This window comes from Lactuca saligna, chromosome 6, assembly GCF_052625555.1.
Source record: "Lactuca saligna cultivar CGN05327 chromosome 6, ASM5262555v1, whole genome shotgun sequence".
NCBI lineage: Eukaryota > Viridiplantae > Streptophyta > Magnoliopsida > Asterales > Asteraceae > Lactuca > Lactuca saligna.
This window is the reverse complement of record NC_136422.1, coordinates 58,847,411-58,870,275: the sequence shown is the minus strand read 5'-3', so window position 1 is coordinate 58,870,275 and position 22,865 is coordinate 58,847,411. Positions and strand designations below refer to the sequence as shown.

General features: G+C 39.1%; 1 protein-coding gene and 1 long non-coding RNA gene across 2 annotated transcripts; both read left to right on the top strand.

Annotated features, from left to right (window-relative positions):
- Positions 1-333: 333 nt before the first annotated feature.
- Positions 334-15,444, top strand: LOC145001702 (uncharacterized). Its single transcript, XR_013661688.1, has 3 exons — positions 334-937; positions 1,014-1,232; positions 15,341-15,444. It is a non-coding gene; the product is annotated as an uncharacterized LOC145001702 (long non-coding RNA).
- LOC145001686 (uncharacterized) lies at positions 1,943-2,625 on the top strand. Its single transcript, XM_078961032.1, has one exon. The coding sequence runs from the start codon at positions 1,954-1,956 to the stop codon at positions 2,461-2,463; it is 510 nt and encodes a 169-aa protein (XP_078817158.1). The 5' UTR covers positions 1,943-1,953; the 3' UTR covers positions 2,464-2,625.
- Positions 15,445-22,865: the final 7,421 nt, after the last annotated feature.

Below are 22,865 nucleotides of genomic sequence, written 5' to 3'. Positions count from 1 at the left end.
AAGAGTAGCCAATTATTAAAGTTTTTGGTTAGTTTAGTAATTTTCTTAAGATAAAATTGCAAAAATGGTCCCTGTGGTATGCATTTTTTCGGGATTTTTATCAAAACCACGATTTTTTTGAATTGGTGGTCCTTTTAAACTAATTTCGTTGCGTTTTTTGTCCTTCAGAAAACTAAAAAGACTAAAATGCCCTTCTAATATGTTTTTATGGTTTTGCTATTTAATTTAAAGTTTGATTAATAAAAATTATGGGGCCCACATCTCTCTCTCTCCCCTGCCCCTTCTTGATCGCAGCCAAAGCAACAATGGACGTTCTTCCTGCTTCAACCACTGCCCAACCACCAATTGCAGCTGCTTTGCTCAGTAGATTCGTGAGAGCCGGTGACGAGATTCGACCAACAAAGGAGCACCGGTCTCGACGAATCCCTCCCCTTTCTTCACGATCTGCCTCACAAAACCACCCCAATCAACCCCATGCCCCCCGCTATCACCATGGATCGAAGGCAATAGCCCCATTGTCTCCATCCACTACCTGCTGTGTTGCCTCCGATTTGCTCCACCCTCTCCCTCCCTTTGTGTTATCTTCTAATCAGACAAGGAAGTAACCACCAAGAGACCTCTCTATTTCCTTCGGTCGATCTTCACAGCCCCTTCCCTTTGGTCGATCATAACTCAATCAGAAACACATACATTTGGTCGAACAGTTGGCGGGCAAGATTTATGCAGCGTTCTTCCTGACAACGCCTTGCCTCATGCTTTTCCTGCTTCCTCCAACGCCCTGTAGGATAAGCAAAAGTGTGGTTTAAAAACAAGGAGATTGAATCAAAGTATATTTATGGGTGATTGAGGTTTAATGGAAATCCTCGGAGACTAATGGAAATCGAAACGAGTTGAGAGGCAATGCGTTCTTCGTTGGATTTCCCGTTGCTAACTTCACGTATGTATCACATTGAATCTACTTTATGATATCCTCGTTTCATTTATACTCTGTATTTTTTTTTTTCTGTATTCAGGATTGCAAATGGCGTTCCTGAAAATGAAATGGGGGAAGGGATACCCACATCGAGTTTTGTTCCCTAAGAGATTTGGGGATTCCATCCATTTTCTACAACATATGCATCGAAGAAAACCCCATTTGGATTCCGAAAAAGATGAATTTGAAAGAGAAAGAAGATGCTATGAACCTAAACAGTGAAGAGTAGCGGGGTGGAAGATGCGGAGAGAGAGAGAATGTGAGTCCTTTCTTATTTTTTTAATTATTAAAATAAATATATTGTTATTAGATTTAAAGAGAGTTAAAAGAAAAATGGAAAATAAATACCCTAAAGGAATTACAGTCATTTCCTTATTTAGAGGGATCAAAAACGTAAGGAAACTAGCTTAAAAGACTACTAATTCAAAAAAATCGGGATTTGAACAAAACTCCAAAAAAATGAATATCACAGGGACCATTTTGGCAATTTTGTCTTTTCTCAATTACAAAATATAAGTTTCTTTCATTTTTATTTATTTTTTTCTTTTTATTTAATTTTTTTTCTTTTTTTCGTTATTATAACTCGGTAAATAAATATAATCCATTCCAAAATATAATTTTCTTTTTCTCTTTTTTCTTTTAACCTCTCTGTCTCTTTTTTATTTTATTTTTATTTTTTTTTCTATATTAAAACTCGGTAAATAAATATAAGTCTTTCCATTTACAAGTTAACAATCGCATTTTATTTAACCATTCCCCAAGATTCGTGTCCATGGTCGGTGTTACGTGGCGTTCTGTTGTTGGTTAACAACAATTTCGTAAAGAATATGAAAGACTCAAAGGCTCGAAAGCCCTACAACTCCTTCTTGATAAATGGATTCCCTTTAACCAAAATAAAGGTCTCTACTTTCCCAATGCCAAGCAAAACCACATAATATATTCAAATTTTTTGTAGACAAATATGATTGTTTTATAATGCTATGTTTACCTATAAATACACAATCTCATTTCCTCCTCAATCTCTCAATAAACATTCCTACCTGATACATAAACACACACTGTCTTTCATTTTCAAAGCAAAAATCCTCCGAAACATGGCTAGGTACTACAACAACGATAATAAGGTATCCTACTATGAGTACATCCGACAACTTTCTATCCCAATCCACTTTTTCTTCTTCCTTTGTGTTGTTTTCCTCTTCTTATGCTTCACTTGGTACCTCAACTATGAGCCAAAGGTTGAGAGCTTCTTGTACAACTTGAAGATCTTCCTCATGCTCACTCCTGTCGTGCTTTTGCTTCTTGTTCACTGGCTATCTAGTGGTGAAAGGCCATGGTTCCCGTCCTTAGTGCCTTTGCCTGAGAAAGATTCATTTCATCGAGCTGGAGGGTCTCCATGGGGTGTAGCCATTGTGCTTGTTTTCCTTATTTATATGGTGTCTCACCAATCTTCTTTTCATGAGCGTTGGTTTCCGATTAGCAGAAGATGAGTTATGAATGTTCGTACGTGCACATATTTTAATTCATTTCAGAGTTTACGATAATGTTTTGATTTATGCGTATGAATATAGAGGAATGGAACATGATCATGTATGATGATAAATATGTAATATATCAGTGCTAGAGAAAATAATATAAATAAAAAATATATTTTTTTTGACAAATTTTCGACGGATTAGGTTTTAAATATTAAACTGATAGAGATATAGATTTAATTAATAAAATCATGCTTGTCATTCGGTAAAAATGTTTCATCACAATTTTTTGTTTTTCCACTTTGAGAGTCCTTGTACTCTTTTGTTTCGACTTCGGTTAAAACAATACTACTTTGCCTTACTACACTTTTTATATATTTTTTAGAAAATTGTAAAATCAGTCCCATGGTTTGCAATTTTTCTTGGATTTTGTCCAAAACCTTTTCAACCTGTAGATTTGGTCCCCTAACTAGGACATTTGTTGTTGTTCCGGTTACTCATCAACTTGAAAGGCTATTTTTCTCTTTCAATATATATTTTTTTCCTTTTAGTTTTAAGTTTTATTAAATAAAAAATATGAGATCCACACCCACACTCACACCTACACCCAAAAGATCTCTCTTTCATATAAAATTCAAGAAATAATACAAAAAAAATCATAACCTATTGATTCCACTTAACCTTTTACTTGAATTTTGGAAACAATAACCGACATGATTTCCAGGCTTTTGATTTCTACAAACCATACTACCAATATGAAGAGAAACACACATACACACAAGTCCAACACACAAAGATAAATATATTGTTAAATGATATAGAGTCATACCTTACAAAATTTAGCTCTAACTGATTAATTATTTACTAATTTGGTTATTAAATATGTAACACCGTAATTTTTCAAACTTTTTTTTTTCTTTTTTCTTTTTTTTTTTCTTTTTTTTTTTTTAAATTGAAATAGTTTATCTCTTTGATGTTTTTCATAAAAATCCCATTTGTTTAATTTACAATACATAACTCTTTTGTTCAATCAATTAATAAATCAGGATCATCAAACAAACGCTTCCCCCAGTGTGTACAATCGAGCTGGTACCGTCCCGTGAACCTGAGAAGCCTGAAACACATAACACAAAACACTGTAAGCACTAAGCTTAGTAAGTTCCCCAAAATACCACTCTAACACATTAGCCACTCAAGGCTATAACTCTGTTGATCCTCTGGTATGTATGTCTTAGTGGGACCCTCCAGTCCCAACTCTCTGTGGACCCTCTGGTCCTAACTCTATGGACCCAAAGGTCCTAACTCTGATAACTTAGAATCTTGCATATCACATATCACAATAAATCTCAAAAAATAAATAGCATACAATTACACTGGCACATAACTCTAAACCTAACTTTGTAGATCCTCTGGTCCTAGCTCTGTGGACCTTCCGGTCCTAACTCTGATATACACACATCTTAAATCACATAGAAATAATGCAGTGCCACACATAGCATAGATAACATACAATAACTCTGTCACATAACTCTATTACCACTCTAGGTAACGTATAGTGAGAAGACTCACCTGCTACTGCTGACTGAAGAACAAGATCATGCTGCTCTGACCACTGTCACGAACTCCACCACTGAATCACTGAAACCAATAAATACTAATAACAACCAAAATACCCCTGGAAGTCAACTGGTCCACTCTTGGTCAAAGTCAAAGTCCACAGTCAAAGTCAACCCTCCTGATTGACTCTACTTGCCGAGTCGCCCCAAGACTGGCCGAGTCCCACAACTCTGATTCAAACCGTACTCAACTCACTGAGTCATCCCTTGACTCACCGATTCTCAGCTTAAGCAGAAAAGGTTAGGACCTGAAGACCAGACTCGCCGAGTCGAAGAACAGACTCGCCGAGTCCAAGGCTATCTTCAACCAACTCGCCGGGTTGTTCTTCCAACTCATCGAGTTTCTTCCTATCTTCATGCAACTCGCCGAGTACACCCATGTGACTCGCCGAGTACCACTAGCTCTTAACCTATACAGAGGCTTTCCAAGCCATGCAGGGTCTCCAATCCATAGATCTACTCTTATACAAGCCATCCATCATGTAAAGTGGCAAACTTTACATGAATCCAAGGAGATCTAAGCATAATACACTCTTGGGCTAAGGTTTGGGGCTAAAAGATTTCATCAACAACTCTTGAACAGGGACTTTATGCTCTTTTGGATCATCACTATTCTAGATCTGAGGTAGCAACCTCAGATCTAACCTCCACACTCAAGATAGCACTAGATATACACCAAAAAATCCCACAAATGATAGATCTAGATGGATAACAGCTCAAGCAATGAATCATTAACTCAAAAGAAGGCTCCAACAGAAGAATAAGTCAAAACCTTGAAAAGCCCCTTGCTCCAAGCCTCTTAATCTTCAAAGATCACTTCAACAAACACTCCTTCAAGATCCAAATGTTCTCTAATTCTCTCACAACGATTATTAGGGTTTCTGGACTTCAAGGGAGAGCAAAGAAGCTAGGGATAGGGTATTATGTTCTTTATATAGGGCCAAATCCCTGGGATTAGGTTTTTCTCCACACAACACCAACTCACCGAGTCCAGCCACCGAGTCGCCGAGTTGGCCACTAGACACGCGACCAGAATCACGACCCTACTCGCCGAGTCTACCCATGGACTCGCCGAGTTGATCATTCACATTTTCACTTTAAACCCCGAACTTTGCACCCCTGAACTCGAGATGTTACAAAATATATACTATATGACACATGTATTGATTTGGGGGATTATAGTTTCATAAAAATAATAAAAACTAGAGAGTATAGCTAGTTATATAATCATATGATATGATTAAAAGGTTGTATGATTTATTTTAGACTTATAGAAGAGCAATATATATATATATATATATATATATATATATATATATATATATATATATATATATATATATATTATAATGGAATGGAGCTGTGATAGATAGAAATACGGAAATTTTTTCCCTTTGTAGAAAAGGGTCTTTTTGTTTCGACCCCCACCTTTTTTAGTCTCTTTCGCAGAAAAGTGTCTTTTTGCAAGAAAGTCACTATATTACCATAAAATTTTGATTTTGAAATTGATTTCTTTTAATTATGTCATTATATTTACAATTTTGTTGCAATATCAATCAAATGAGTGGTTCTCTATGTTATCTAGATAAGCAGCAGTTTTCCTAACTTGCAATAAAGTCACTAACTTTAACAACATTTTGATTTTATCACTGAAATTCAAATTGGAAGACAGTCACTATATTACCTTAAAATTTTGATTTTGACATCGAGTTTTTTTATTCTCTGTTATGTCATTACATTTACAATTTGTTGTAATGTCAACCAACTGATCGATTGATGAGATGTTATTGTGGTTTAGTAGATCGATTTAGAAGTTTTATTTGTAAAAAAAAAGTAAATTAAGGTCTATCTAATGGTTCAAACTCACTTACAAGTCAACAAAAAAGGCACAATCACCCTTTCGGGAGATGCTATTGTGGTTTAGAACCTAGTTTTACATATTTTTCTAGTCGATCTAGTGGTTCAAACTCGCTTAAAAGTCAGCGAAAAGGGCATACTCACCCTTTTAGGTAACATGTAACATCCTTTTCTGGATGCATAATTTAATTAGGTTTTCTTGATCAATTGTTTAAAATCTGAAAACTAGATTTATTCGCAAGTGGATGCAGGGCACCTATTAAGGACACGACGGTCCCGACCCATGGCCAGAAAGTCTTTTTAGGGTTTTGGAGGTTATTTAAGCACCAAAACCCCTAAGGTTAGCTCATTCTCCGCCTCCATCACTCCTTACAGAGATCCCAGAAAAGCCTATCATCCTCTAATTTGATTTGAACCTCTCTTTACCTTTGGACCTTATTTTTCCATGTTTTATGCCTAAATTGTGAGGACTAAGGTTTCTTTGAGGTGCTTGGAAGCGAGTAGCAATTTTAAATCCATAAAGTTTGTGCATCTTGGAACACCTTGTTTTGGGACATTCCTTAATTTATGGCTCGTTGACCGTAATCTGATCATGTAAAGACTTTGGGCTTTAAAGAAGTAAAGTTTGGACCTTATTGAGGGTTAGTAATATTGGTTATTAGATCTAATCCCTTGATTCGTGTGATGGAACCAAATGATAAAATGGGAAAAGTTATATGTTAGGCTTCTTGAGTGGGTTATGGTTTTTAGTTCGACATGTCTTAAGCCAAAAGTAACTAGATAGAAGTGTAGGGCTTGTCAATATCTTTTTTTTTTGCATATAAAGAACATTGAAAATAGAGTTGAAATGAAGAAGTTATGTTTGTTCGAAGTTGAATTGTAAGGTGAACGTTTTGAGCTACGTAGAGCGTATGGGAGCTACACACAACACAAATGCTAAAATCAGATCGCGTTTTTAATGAGTTGAACATGGCATAACTTAGGTTATGCAGGGTGTACAAGCTACTGACCAAAACCCTAATCCTAAGGTTTTAAGCCCTATTTAAGGGTTCTAACTTCTTGGAACCCTTCCAATTACCAGCCTCCATCACTACTTGTAATTCTTTTGAAACCCTATCCACCAATTGTGAGTTTTGGATGCATTAATGGGAATTTTGTGTGCATTCTTGAAGAAGGTCATCGAAGAAGCAAGTGTGAGCTCCAAGCTTCGTAGATCCAGACTTTGCACTTCATCATTTATCTCTAGAATGTATAAAGCTTACATCTAGATACTCCTTTTGTTAGATCTAATTAGCTCATGGGTTTTTATTCTTTTATCCCTTAACCTTGGTCATTGGGAGTATGGGTTACTCTAGTCCATTTGAATGCCTCTTTTTAATGTTTTAAGATTATAGAGTCATAAAAATGAGAGCATGGACACTCTTATTCGGCCACACATGAGTTCATGAGAAAAAGGTGGCATCTTGTACTTACAATTTGGTTGTGCGTTCTTGGCCATGCAAATGGATGAAGTCAGAGACTTTATCCATTAAGACATTGATCTAAATCAGATCTGTGAGATGGAGAGTTTGTCTTGCTATATTAAGAGCTTAAAAAAAGTTTTTAGGATCAGGGGATGTATGCAGGGCGTAGCCTCTCTACGCAAGGTGTAGCTCTATCTAGGGCATAGTTTAGTTATGTAGGGTGTAAGTTAAATTTATTGATCATTCACTTTTTGTCCAGTTTGAGTTTGGGTCAACCATGTTGAGACTTAGTAATGGAAAAATGCTCATTTGCCTAAAGGAGGTTTAGCTATAAGCCAAGACCTTTCATGAGTTAGTAATTTCCTTAATTGTTAATTAGGGTTTTATTATGGAGAAGTTCAGTAAGGGAGTCTTGATATCACTAGCGTTAGTGGTGGTTTATCTTGTCTTTAGAGTGCATGTGAGTCTTTTCACTGTGCTCGTGGGTCGAAGGCACCAATGTCAGCCCACTAGATTGTACTAGTTGCCTTTGTGACTCTTATATATGTAGGTTGGGTTGGGCCTATTTGTATGCAAGGTTGGACCTATTATTATGTATGTTCGCCTGGGCCTATTTGTATGTTGGGCTGGGCTGATTATATGTTGGGTTAGGCCCATTGTTATGTATGTAGGAATGGACCTAGTATTATGTTAGGATGGGCCATTAGTATGTATGTTGGGTTGGGCCCATTATTATGTTGGGTTGGGCCCATTTATATATGTTGGATTGGGCCCATTTAGTTATATGTCCTTCTAGGCCTATTTATGTGGTATGTGGTATTTTGTGAAACTAACTAAGCCTTGTGCTTACGGTTTTTTATTCAAATTTTTTTAGGTATTTCCAGATTCATAGGGAAGGGCCTGGTCTGACTGCACCACATCCTCTATTGGGTTTTTCCGCATTAGTTACTTTTTGAGATATCTAATGTTTGAAAATACATTTTTACTCTGTTTGGTTTTGGAATAATTGGTTGTATGATTCGATGTTTAAAAATGAATTTTTTTACTGGTATTTTGGGATGTCTCAAGTTGTTATCATAGCCTTGGTTTGAAGGATTCAGACACGCTCTCGGATGTATCAGAACTCACACCGAGGAATTGGTAGTCTTTTTGAAAGAAAATATTTTTTTCTGAAATGTTTTTTGTAAAGAAAAGAATATGATGCATATAATCATCCGAGCTCAAGTAAGTGATTCCCCGAATACCCATACATGATGTTATGTTGTATGCTACCTTTAGGAGTTGCATGATAGAATATCATGATTTGTGATGACTTTTAGTCTAGGGGGAATTGGATGCTAAATCAGATTTGGAGTTTATGTTGATAGAATTGATTGTTAAGTGTATGTTTAAGAATTATATACAGTTAGGATCATATAGCCCTAGAATGATTGATTTAGCCTTATTTCCTATTCCTCGACTAGTTGTGGTCTTAGGGTAGACTCATTTTTTCGACAATCTATTTGATATCGTATTGTGTATAATTTGCATGCATAAGGCAACCGATAGTGTTAGTGGAAGTTACTAGCATCGTAGCAGCGAGTGAGTTGAGGATGTCCTTTGATTGTTTTATGGCTTGTGAGTGTTTCTGCTCAAATGCTGCTTGCTTTGTGTTTTGTGGGACTCTTATTGATGTGAGATAACTATTAAACGAATATTATAAGTTACATGCTGAAAGGATAAATAATGTTAAAATGATTAATTTAACCATATTGCGCAGCTCTCGTTTACCATTGTAGGCTTGGTTCTTTTAGTCAAAAGACTATTTAAGTTTTGCTACATGTAATTGTATTCATGAAGTAGTTAGCTGACACTACTTGGAGTTCATCAACAGTTGATGGCAAGGTGGGGTGGGGATCCTAGGAGAGCCTAGGAAGTGCTTTTGTGTGAGTGGTGTGTTGTTTAGCGGTTATTGGGAGTATCATTATGAGAAGGTGACTTGGAGGATTCGAGATGATTCTTAAGCTAAGTATGGATAGGTGTGGAATGTGGTATTGGGCCCGTACTACTAAAAGCACAAGATCTTTACTCGAATCAAGGAAAGTCATGGAGATTCTAAGAAGCCTATAGAATGACGATTCTTTGGGTAGGTTCTGATAATTGTATTGTCACTTTCAAGTATGGTGATGAGCACTCGTGGAGGATGTTATGGTTCTGATTCATGTTGAAGATTTGGTGTTGAGCCGCTTGATGAGGGGATGTATGAGTTTATCACATCACCTGCTGAAATAGCTATATATTAGCCTTTTATGGTTTGTGAGAGGAATGCCAGCGTTCTAAGTTCACATTAGATTGAGGAGATGGAGATTTTCTTCTACATCGGTCCCTATCACATAGAAGCTAAGGTTCGGTTTGCTATAGACCTTTTCCATTATGCAGAAAAGAGCTATTGGGATTTGATTGCATAATCTATTATGATTTATGAATTGGAGGCTATGTCATGGGATGAGTTCATGATTCGTTTCATGGAGAGATCTCCGTTGGGTTCATAGTACGTATTAGCAGAGGGATCGGCTAAGAAGCCTAAGATCGGTTATTTGTAACCTGGAGGCCAGCAAGGTTATGGTCTTTACGAAAAGTGATGGAAACCGCATGATGAGGTATGTCGATCTAGAGGTATGGGTTGTTACAAGTGTGGCAGAATTGGTCATATTAGCAGAGATTTCCCTAGGGATCGAGTCTGTTATGTTTTCACTACAATAAAGTGGGCCACAAGATGGCTGAATGTTTGAGGCTGATGAGTGGAGTGGTTGAGGTACCTGCTCTAGATACACATAGGATTATCGATAGCCGAAAGGGTAGGGTGGATGCTCCAATTGTGATGGGTCGAGCGTTTCAGTTACATGCCAAGGAGACCCGAGTTCCATCAAATGTTGTCACATCTTTATATCATATTCAGCTCCTTCATGCCTGTAATATTTGTGATTATATGTGAGGCATTATGTTCGTTTTAGTTATGTCTCTACCTAAGGATTGTAGTTTCTTTATTGTTGTATGGTTATTGCAAACAGAGGATTTCTCATATGCGATTTAGCATACCGATAATCATATTTAAAGGGTATCTGTTTGAGCTGATTGTAGGCATCGACACAGGAGGCGACAATCATCATTATTATGAGCTCAAGAAGGGCATGAACTAAGTATTTTCATTGGAGGATCAATATCCGAAGTTGTAGTGTAAGTTCATTAGATTTTTAGAATTCGAGATAGTATGGATCTCTTGTTAACATGTTGTCGTGGGTGTATTAAAAAAAAATATCACTGTTGGTTGCACTAATAATATAGCACAGCAAAACAGGGTCAAATCCTCAGGGACATTGCCTAACGGTCAATGCCTTTTTAGATCAGGCATATTCTAGTGGATAAAACACAAATTATAAAAGGGGTTTTTTTTAATTAAACTAAAAACTAAAAAATTACAGTGAAAATAAGCTAAACAAAAAATCAATAATAAAAATGATTTTAGTTCTACTGCGATTTTCCTACCCATGCAATCAGTTTAAAATTGGTTATTCAGAATGTGTTCTATCTAAAATTGTACTGAGAAAAACTAACAAGATCTAGTATAATCTCTTTTAGCTAAATTAGTTAACCAAAATAAGCTCTTTGAAATAACCCTAACTTTTTATTGTTCAATTAATCTAGCTCTTAAATAAATCAGAAAAGCATCTTTATGATCAGTGTAAAATTCCTAGAGATACCCAATATTTCTCACAAACTTGGAAGCGTAAATATATGATTTTATACAGTTTATACCAAAGTTAAATCCCAAACACGGAACAAATCTGATACTTGTTAGTTATTACCAGTTGACAAAACAATTATGGATTATATTATATGACGAACTAGAATGATAAAAACCCTAGCTAGGTGATTAGACTAACAATAATTAAAATCAAACGTTCATTAAGCTCAAAACTGAAAAATCTAGATAGAAACGCAAAAAAAAAAGTATATCTGAAAACTAATCACATGAAAATTACTAGTCTAATGCAGAACTGAAAATTAGGGTTTTTGCTAGACATGGCTAAAAACAAAACTAAACTAACAAAGAGAAAGGTTAATTGAATAATCTTCTAAACTAAGTTATTGAGATGCTTCACAACCTTCAGATCTCCTAAAATCATTGAAAGGTATTAGAAATCGCCTTTAGAAGGCTATTCTGCCATCAGGAACCGTCTGAATCATCTTACCTTCTAATCTGATAATGATGGTCATATTTATACTCAAGACAGAAGCTATGACAACTAGCAAAATGAGCCGGATCAAGTCTAAAAATTAACCATGTACAAGAGAATTCACAATGAAAACTTGTTACAATAGATCCTTAAAGGGCAATGCTTGTATATATATATATATATATATATATATATATATATATATATATATATATATATATATATATATATATATATATATAGACACACACGCACACACCTTGAAAATCGTATTCATAATAAACACCTAATAATCAACATGATTTATCAAGACGTTCGAAATCTCAAATTGTATTTGAAGTGCTTAATTTTGGAAAGAGAAGTCTTAAGATAGGAATCCTCACAAACGAGAACATCCAGCAGCTCGGACCGAAAACCTTGCACCAAGGGTTCTCGGCTGGAATCGAGAACCTTAGCTCTCGGCCTCCATGGACCGAAATCACACCTTAGTTCTTGGCCTTGAGACCGAATACCCTCCTCCTTAGGGATCTTGGTTTGGTGGGGTGGGGGGGGGGGGTACAAGTTAAAAATTTGTTTGTTATACGTATATTTCCATGAATTCTTAAATGTCGAAATATAAGCCCTTATATGCACAAGATATCCTTATTACTAGCCATTTTACAAATATTTATTTTACTTGTTGTAAGAATGCAAAGAGAACAAAATATTCTAGGTTATAAAAATCATTCCATGGTTATGGTTTGCAAAACTACATGGTTTTTAAATCTTTCTACATAAAGGTAGTTTTCTAAGAAAAAGGAGTATTTTGTGGTCTTTATACTATTTTGGTGGGTCATAATCCAAAAAATTATGTATTGACTATATATGTTGAGTACAAAATGACAACCTTATATTTATCTAAAATACTATATAAAAAATTCAACAATCAAACAGGATGAACTATAATGGGTATAGTTGGGTGTCATAAAACTATGTTATCAGTTTTTATTATTTAAATGATTATTTGAAGACATAATTATGTTATTTGCAAACAAAAGAGTTTTTCGTACACATAACTCGACTGATATAACTTTGTGAGACAATTTGCTTCACCGTACCCACCAGAGTACACGTTGAAGTCCTGATTTTTAACCAGCGTCTCTTATAGGGAGAATGTGACACTTGTGTATAGATCTATATAGGATTGACAACCCGCACCTAAACTGTTATCTACAGTTAGACCGATAGGCCACTAGTCGTATTATTATGGTTATAATTTTTGGATTAGGTGTCTAGGCCCATAACTATTATTGGTATGTACTTGACCCAAGAGTAGCATTGACCATTTGGGTTGCATATCACCAGGACAGTTTGATAGGATAGACTTTTGTGAAAAGGTTATTTATGATTTTTTAATATATTATAAGTTCTATTCATATGAAATCATATTATTTAATTAGTATTGATCAAGAATTAATTTGGAATTGATTATGTGATAAAAAAGAAACTAGTTAAATATAAGGGGTTGATTGGTAAATCATTCATTCTTATGGTTTGGGCCAATGATCCATGATTCCTTAGGTTGGGCTAAACCCATGTGACAAACCATGGATGATCCATATATGTTTAATGTGACAACCCGATATTTCAACTCTTTGTAATGACCTAATAAGTCAATTATTGTAACCACTTATGAGTAATAAAATGTATAAATAAGTTCTACTTAATTTCTTTCTATGATTTAATGTCTTTGAACCATGATCGTGCGTAAAAAGATCGCCCAAATCCGACTTCAGATAGCGAAGTTATGAGTTTTCAAAGAAATTCCTTAAACACGATGGATTGATATTAAATAATAAAAACAATAATAAAAATAATTTCGGAATTTGCCAACGGAATCTAAACGAAAGTTGTAGATCGTAGTCTCACCTTCGCGGGGATATAAAGAACGTCGAAAACGGAGTTCGAATGAAAGAGATATGAATTTTTGAAGTTTGATAAATAATTTAAATATAAATTTTATTAAAAGTTCGGTATTATCCGAGGGAGGAGTCAGCCTAGGGCCGAAGTACGCGCCGCGTACGCCTGAACGCCCCGCGTACTCGAATGAAGGGTCTCGGATCGACCACGTCGCCCTATGCGAAGCTACCGACCCGTCCCATCCGACCCGCGAACCCAGGAACCCGTCCCGTCCGAAGTGCGTAAGCGATGACGTACGGGTACGCGCTGCGTACGCCCGTACGCCCCGCGTTCGGAGGAGGTTCAGCAACCCTATAAAAGGGATGCGAGCCTTTCCGAAAATGTTGTTCATTTCCTCTCTTTCTCTCCCGATCTTGCCTCGATTTCCGTGCCCGTTCAAACCCGAAGCTCTGGTCTTTTTGCTCAAGTCCCGAGGGTCGATTTTACTCCCGAGATTCCCGAGAATCCCGAGAAAATCCGTTTCGCGAGACGAAACTCTGCCCGGTTTTTGAGCTCGCTATCTTCGAATTTCCAAGTGAGTTTCATACCCCCTTAATCAACTGTTTTAATTATTCTAAATACTTTTAAATGCTTTATGGGGGGGGGGGGGGGATACAAGTTAAACACTTATAGTTATTGTTTCGGTCACATGTGACGGTGTTAATTACATGTGATTAATAACTAAGAAAACAATGATTTTATCACTGTTCAAACTGTTTTACTTCAAAATGTTTTACAAACTCTTTTACTTACCAAATGCTTTGTTGTAAACTTTGTTTTACTACTTATAAATTTGCATGCTTATATACGTATAACTGTATAAATAATGTTTAAAGGGCTTAGGAAAGCCACCTATCCTATTTCCTTTTCCTCGATTTGGATGTGGTCTGGTGGAATTTCGGGTGACTATCCGAGGGTCGTTTCAATATTAGTTATATGTCATATATACGTGTATAGACATAAAGGTACTCCCAATTTTCATGCTTATCAAAACATCATTTGTAAGTTACCATCGGGGTAACACGAGATCATACTACTACGATTTCTAGATCAACGAGTCAGTTCATTCATGAGTCAATATTCATTACTAAGAGAACATATACAACGATACTAGAACGGGTAATATTATATTACATGCATACGAATACTTTAACAATTGTGATCCACTGTATGGGTTCATGTCTTAATTGTCATGACTCGGGTTGTAGCTAGCGTCTCTTGGAGGGAGAGCGTTGAGTTTGCGTATAGATCTATACTGGATTGACTATCCTACACCTTTCTGTTAGCTACAGTGGGACCGGCAGGTCTACGGGTGCCAAACGTCATAACCTATTTTTCGACTATACGTTGTCGATGTTACCAGTCAATAGTATGGTGCAACTTATCACACGATACCTTAATAAAAACCCGGTTTAAGGTAGTTAGTACCACAGTAGTTCATATAAAACGAAACTACCGTACTACAAGAAATTACCCATTGCATTTTGGTGATAGCCTCACCTAAACTTAAATGTACAAACTATATTTTGTTAAATGATAGTTACACTTGGGAAATTTCACACTTTTACATCAAACGAGCATACAAACTATTAAGCCTTGGTAAAGGGCTACTTTTATACTTTAAACAGAAAATATAGGTTTTTCTGAGAGATTCAAACATTTACAAACACTTACATACATTTACAACTCATACTTGCAACAGGTTCAAAACGTTTTTGATAAACGAACCACGACACTAAAATACTTATGAACTCACCAGCTTAATGCTGATCAACTCTTCCAAAATAACTTGTATTCTCAGGTCATCAGTAGACAGGTACCGATGCTAGCTTTTGAGAAGATGGAGCGCATTCAAGTCTCATCATACTATTTTGATATACATTATATTTTTGGTGTCTAAAACTGTACGGAACACACTTGTATTAAAATGTTTATATTTAATGCAATGGATGATGTTGTTTGCTTATTTACAATTACTGTGTTGTGATACTACACATGACGTCCTCCGCCCCAGAATGTTTCCGCCATTCTTGGTTCTGGGGTGTGATAGATTGGTATCAGAGCATTGGTTATAGTGAAGCAAGTATATCAACCCATAAAAGATATACTAAACTATAAACCCATTTGGGATTAAAACACTCTGACCAGGAGTCATACTTTAAATAGTTAATTAAGTATACTAGTTTGCATTCATGCTAAAACCGGTGTCACAACGACAAAAACAAAAGTATTACGATTGTTAAATATCACAGGTAAGCTAGGGGATGTATGGTCAGTCCTGGGAATGGCATAGCCTGATCAACTATGCTGGTCCGAGGAGTGATTAGCATATGCCCTAGAATAGTTGTGATGTGTTAACAAGTCTAAAAACTTACCAACAATGCCACAAAAAGATCGGTGGAACTTAAACTTAAAATACTATAGGCGTATTTTGTGCTATTAACTACATACATACTATATCTTTATACCTCTCTTCTCACGTAGATTTAAATGGATGGATTCCGTCACGACAACCCGTACTTTCCAAATGAAGGCAACATAGGAAGGCTCGAAGCAGAGTCTGACGATGATCACCAAATTCCATTGGATGATCATCAAGCTGAAGGCTTCTCAGATAGATCAGACTCTGAGCCTGAAGTCAACAACCTACCACTCGTAGGACAACCCCCGAACAACAACCCTCGACCAGCTTTTACAGATCCTACTCCCCTATGGGCAAACCACTTGAACCGTTGGAGTGAAGAACATGGTCAACCCTTACCATACTTTGGGGACCGAAGCTTTCACAACGTCAGCAATGGTGGCTCTGCTGACCGAGACCTGCCTGTCATTATCCGCAGGATAGCTCGTAATGTCGAGCAAGGTAGAGCAGCCATCGACCGGGTCATGCAAATTGATGCCAACTCAGGTGTCAACACAGTCCGCATCCACCGTCTTGAAGAAGACATGGAACGGACCCGGAGAGCCAATGGAACCCTACAGCAACATCTGGTTGCCTCTCAAGCTGAAGTCATGGAACTCCGAACTCGCCAAAGTGCTCATGAGCAACACCTTCAAGAGATGGACCGTCAAATGAGAGACCTTAGGGCCCTCCTAAGGAATATTCGTCGTCGTTAGATGATGTCTAATACATCATTATCTTTTGGGTTAAAGATTTGCCTTTAACATATATGCTCTAAGTAGCACTTGTATGTAAACTCTCAGTACTCTAAGTAGGAATCTAAGAACTGTCAAACTTTTCTATGTGGTATGATGTAAGACCTACTGTTAGGTCAATTTTCATTAAACTCATTACATCAGTAATACCAGTATTATTGAAATCTATCTAAATTGTGGGAAAAATCTATACATTTGTGTTTTCCTACTAACATTTTTTTTGTTGTGATTGCAAACACTCATACAACTGTTTGGGCTATGGTTATTTAGTCCATGTATCACTCTCACGTTGCTTACAAATTGATTCTTACCATTTTCTTACCTTTATAAACTTATAGCTGAAGGATGCCTCCTCGCAAATCTCCCAGGAATAATCCTGCACCACCACCTCCACCGCCTCCGGTCATCGATACTGCAGCCCTAAATGCTGCCGTAGCTGCAGCAGTGGCAACTGCCATGGCTCAGTATCACTCTTCTGATGCCAGCAGAGGTGGAACCCCGATGGAATCAATTCCGGTTGAAACCCCTGTGCGCTCGAGAGAGTGCTCTTACAAGGATTTCACCAACTGCAAGCCGAAGTCCTTTCATGGGACCGGCAGAGTCATTGCTCTCTCGCAATGGTTCGAGAAGACTGAAGCGGTCTTCGAAATATGTTCATGCCCTGCTGCGAGCAAAGTGAAATACGCCGCATGCACTTTTGAAGGAAAGGCCCTAACGTGGTGGAACGGCCACGTTAAATCTCTAACTCTTGTCGTAGCCAACGACATAGGCTGGGAAACAATGAAAGACCTCATGATTGAGGAATATTGCCCGAGGGGCGAGATCCAGAAACTAGAGCAGGAACTGTGGAGCCTGACCATGAAGGGCACCAATATTGTTGCTTACACCGCCAGATTCAGCGAACTGGTGGCCCTCTGCCCCAACATGGTTCCCACTGAGGGGAAAAAGATCGAAAGGTACATATGGGGGCTTGTACCTCCGTATCAGGGGAATGTCCTAGCATCAAACCCCGCTACCTTCGACAGTGCCAAACGGTTGGCACAACGACTCATTGACCACGGAGTCAAAACCCCTGAAATCACAACCACCCTAGCCACCCCGGAACTCTCCAAACCCGCTGATACGAAACGGAAATACTGGGGTGAAAAGAAGAAGCAACAGGCGGCCAGGAAGCAGCAAATTGTGGCGATACATGCCGCAATAACCCCTGCTGCTACAACTACTCCGGTGGGTGGGTATGCTAGAAGATCGCCCAAGTGCAACAAATGCAACTACCACCACAATGGCCCCTGCCAGGAAATGCAGTGCTCTAACTGCCACAGGAGAGGACACACAGTCCGTTTCTGTAAATCTCAGGCGAGACCGATCGCCCAAGTCCCCGGCTCTGGCGCGAGCCCGACATGCTATGGATGTGGCGAAACAGGCCACTATAAAAGGGACTGCCCCAAGACGAAAAATACTGGCGGAACAGGGAGGGTACTAGCGATAGGCCACGGAGAGGCAGTAGCTGACCCGACAGTAGTGACTGGTACGTTCCTCCTCGATGACTCCTATGCATGCATTCTATTCGATAGTGGAGCGGAGCGAAGCTTCGTAAACCATAAATTCACTCGCATGCTTGCTCAACCACCACATGCACTCAAAGAACTATTCACGGTGGAAATGGCTAATGGAAAAACCGAAAGTACGAGTAGCATATACCTAGGTTGTACCCTAACTTTAGATAACCATTCATTCCCAATCGACCTCATGCCAGTCTCAATAAAAAGTTTCGACGTTATCATTGGCATGGATTGGTTAAGCCTTCATCGCGCCGACATCATGTGCTATGAGAAAGCAGTCCGTCTAAACCTCTCGTCAAATGAAACTCTTATAGTCTACGGCGACAAACCTGGTACGGGTCTTCGCATTATATCAAGTATTCAAGCACAGAAATATCTGCGCAAAGAATACCATGCATTCCTTGCTCACGTCGTCGACACAAGCCTTGAAACGAAAGAACTAAAGAACATCCCGGTAGTGAGCGACTTTCCCGACATTTTTCCAGAAGAACTACCCGGGTTACCTCCACAACGACAGGTCGAGTTCAGAATCGACTTGGTCCCAGGAGCTACTCCAGTAGCCAAGTCGCCCTACCGTTTAGCACCAGCTGAGATGCAGGAACTCTCTGGTCAACTTAACGAACTGCTCAGCAAAGGCTTTATAAGACCAAGTTTCTCACCTTGGGGAGCACCGGTCTTGTTCGTTAAGAAGAAAGACGGATCATTCCGCATGTGTATTGACTACAGAGAACTCAACAAACTGACGGTCAAGAATCGTTACCCGCTGCCTCGCATAGACGACCTATTCAACCAACTGCAAGGGGCGAACTATTTTTCCAAGATTGATGTGAGGTCCGGATATCACCAGTTACGAGTACTAGAGGAGGATGTTCCAAAGACAGCCTTCCGAACCCGTTACGGACACTACGAGTTCGTGGTGATGCCATTCGAATTGACCAATGCGCCAGCAGTCTTCATGGATCTGATGAATAGAGTATGCCGACCTTATTTGGATCAGTTCGTCATCGTTTTCATTGACGACATCCTGATCTACTCCAGAAGTAAGAAAGAGCATGGTGATCACCTGCGACAAGTTCTAGAGACGTTACGAAAAGAGAAGCTTTATGCGAAGTTCTCGAAATGTGAATTTTGGATTCGGAGGGCCGAATTCTTAGGACACGTGGTGAGCGAAAAAGGAATCCACGTAGACCCATCCAAAATTAGAGCTATTGAGAACTGGTCAGCACCTAAGACACCGACAGAAATTCGTCAATTTCTAGGTCTTGCTGGCTACTACCGCAGATTCATTCAAAACTTCTCCCGAATAGCGAAGCCTCTTACAACCCTGACCCAGAAAGGCATGACCTTTGACTGGGAAGAGAAACAAGAAGAAGCGTTCCAAACACTCAAACGAGCCTTGTGCACCGCACCAATACTATCCCTGCCCGAAGGAATAGAAGACTTCGTAGTCTATTGCGATGCATCGAATCAAGGGCTCGGATGTGTCCTGATGCAGCGAGGTAAGGTCATCGCCTATGCCTCGAGACAGTTGAAGACACACGAGGTTAACTACACGACCCATGACCTTGAACTAGGAGCAGTGGTGTTTGCTCTGAAGATCTGGAGACATTACTTGTATGGAACGAAGAGCACTATCTTTACCGACCACAAGAGTTTACAACACATTTTCGATCAAAAGGAGCTCAATATGAGACAACGAAGGTGGGTCGAGCTACTCAGTGATTACGAATGCGATATTCGTTATCATCCGGGTAAAGCCAACGTAGTAGCAGACGCCCTGAGTCGGAAGGAATATTCTGGTCGAAAAATCAAGTCATTGTCAATAACCATCCATTCCCACTTGTCTAAACAAATTCAGACGGCCCAACTCGAAGCCATGAAACCTGAAAATGTGACGAGTGAATCCCTCAGAGGAATGGACAAGAATCTAGAAGCCAAGGGTGACGGAACCTTATATTTCATGGATCGGATCTGGACACCGAAACACGGTGGTTTCCGAGACTTGGTCATGACCGAGGCGCACAACACTCGGTATTCTGTCCACCCAGGTTCAGATAAGATGTATCTGGATCTTAAAAAGCTATACTGGTGGCCTAATATGAAAGCAGAGATTGGTACCTTCGTGAGTAAATGCCTTACTTGCGCAAAGGTTAAGGTCGAGTATCAGAAACCCTCTGGTTTATTGCAACAACCCGAGATCCCGGAATGGAAGTGGGTGCGGATCACTATGGATTTCATAACCAAGTTGCCCAAGACGACGGGTGGACTTGACACCATATGGGTCATCGTCGATAGATTGACCAAGTCTGCACACTTCCTACCTATCAAAGAAACCGACAAGATGGAGAAACTGACCAGGACATACATTAGGGAAATAGTACGGCTACATGGTGTGCCTATATCTATTATCTCCGATAGAGATAGTAGGTTTACCTCAAGATTTTGGCAATCACTACAACATTCCCTGGGAACAAGGCTAGACATGAGTACAGCCTACCATCCTCAGACCGACGGACAGAGTGAGAGAACCATCCAAACTCTGGAAGATATGTTGCGAGCCTGCGTGATTGACTTTGGGAAGGCTTGGGATACTCATTTACCCCTTGTCGAGTTTTCCTATAATAACAGTTATCACACGAGCATCAAGGCTGCTCCATTTGAAGCCCTCTACGGCCGAAAGTGCAGATCCCCTCTGTGCTGGGCTGAGGTTGGTGATACCCAACTAGCAAAGGGGCAAGCTTCCGACGTTACTCTTACCGGTCCGGAAATCATCCGGGAAACGACAGAGAAAATCGTTCAAATCCGCGAACGATTGAAAGCCTCTAGAGACCGACAGAAGAGCTACGCAGATAAACGAAGGAAACCTTTGGAATTTCAGGTGGGAGACCGAGTCCTTATCAAGGTCTCACCCTGGAAGGGCTTGATACGCTTTGGCAAGCGTGGGAAGCTAAATCCGAGGTACATAGGGCCTTTCGAGATTCTTGCAAGAGTCGGCCCTGTAGCTTACAAACTCGATCTACCAGGCGTACTCCGTAACGTACATTCTACATTGCACGTATCTAACTTGAAAAAGTGTATATCCGACGAGACTCTCGTAATTCCACTCGACGAAATCGAGATCAACGAGAGCCTCAATTTTGTGGAGGAACCAGTGGAAATCATGGACCGTGAGGTCAAGAGAACAAAACAAAGTCACATACCCATCGTGAAGGTTCGCTGGAACGCTAAGCGGGGACCTGAATTCACATGGGAACGCGAAGATCAGATGCAACGCAAGTACCCACATCTGTTTCCCTAGTCCACGAGTGTTCCCTTACTTTAAATTTCGGGACGAAATTCCCTCTAACGGGGGGATGATGTGACAACCCGATATTTTAACTCTTTGTAATGACCTAATAAGTCAAGTATTGTAACCACTTATGAGTAATAAAATGTATAAATAAGTTCTACTTAATTTCTTTCTATGATTTAATGTCTTTGAACCATGATCGTGCGTAAAAAGATCGCCCAAATCCGACTTCAGATAGCGAAGTTATGAGTTTTCAAAGAAATTCCTTAAACACGATGGATTGATATTAAATAATAAAAACAATAATAAAAATAATTTCGGAATTTGTCAACGGAATCTAAACGAAAGTTGTAGATCGTACTCTCACCTTCGCGGGGATATAAAGAACGTCGAAAACGAAGTTCGTATGAAAGAGATATGAATTTTTGAAGTTTGATAAATAATTTAAATATAAATTTTATTAAAAGTTCGGTATTATCCGAGGGAGGAGTCAGCCTAGGGCCGAAGTACGCGCCGCGTACGCCTGAACGCCCCGCGTACTCGAATGAAGGGTCTCAGATCGACCACGTCGCCCTATGCGAAGCTACCGACCCGTCCCATCTGACCCGCGAACCCAGGAACCCGTCCCGTCCGAAGTGCGTAAGCGATGACGTACGGGTACGCGCTGCGTACGCCCGTACGCCCCGCGTTCGGAGGCGGTTCAGCAACCCTATAAAAGGGATGCGAGCCTTTCCGAAAATGTTGTTCATTTCCTCTCTTTCTCTCCCGATCTTGCCTCGATTTCCGTGCCCGTTCAAACCCGAAGCTCTGGTCTTTTTGCTCAAGTCCCGAGGGTCGATTTTACTCCCGAGATTCCCGAGAATCCCGAGAAAATCCGTTTCGCGAGACGAAACTTTGCCCGGTTTTCGAGTTCGCTATCTTCGAATTTCCAAGTGAGTTTCATACCCCCTTAATCAACTGTTTTAACTATTCTAAATACTTTTAAATGCTTTATGGGGGGGGAGGGGGATACAAGTTAAACACTTATAGTTATTGTTTCGGTCACATGTGACGGTGTTAATCACATGTGATTAATAACTAAGAAAACAATGATTTTATCACTGTTCAAACTGTTTTACTTCAAAATGTTTTACAAACTCTTTTACTTACCAAATGCTTTATTGTAAACTTTGTTTTACTACTTATAAATTTGCATGCTTATATACGTATAACTGTATAAATAATGTTTAAAGGGCTTAGGAAAGCCACCTATCCTATTTCCTTTTCCTCGATTTGGATGTGGTCTGGTGGAATTTCGGGTGACTATCCGAGGGTCGTTT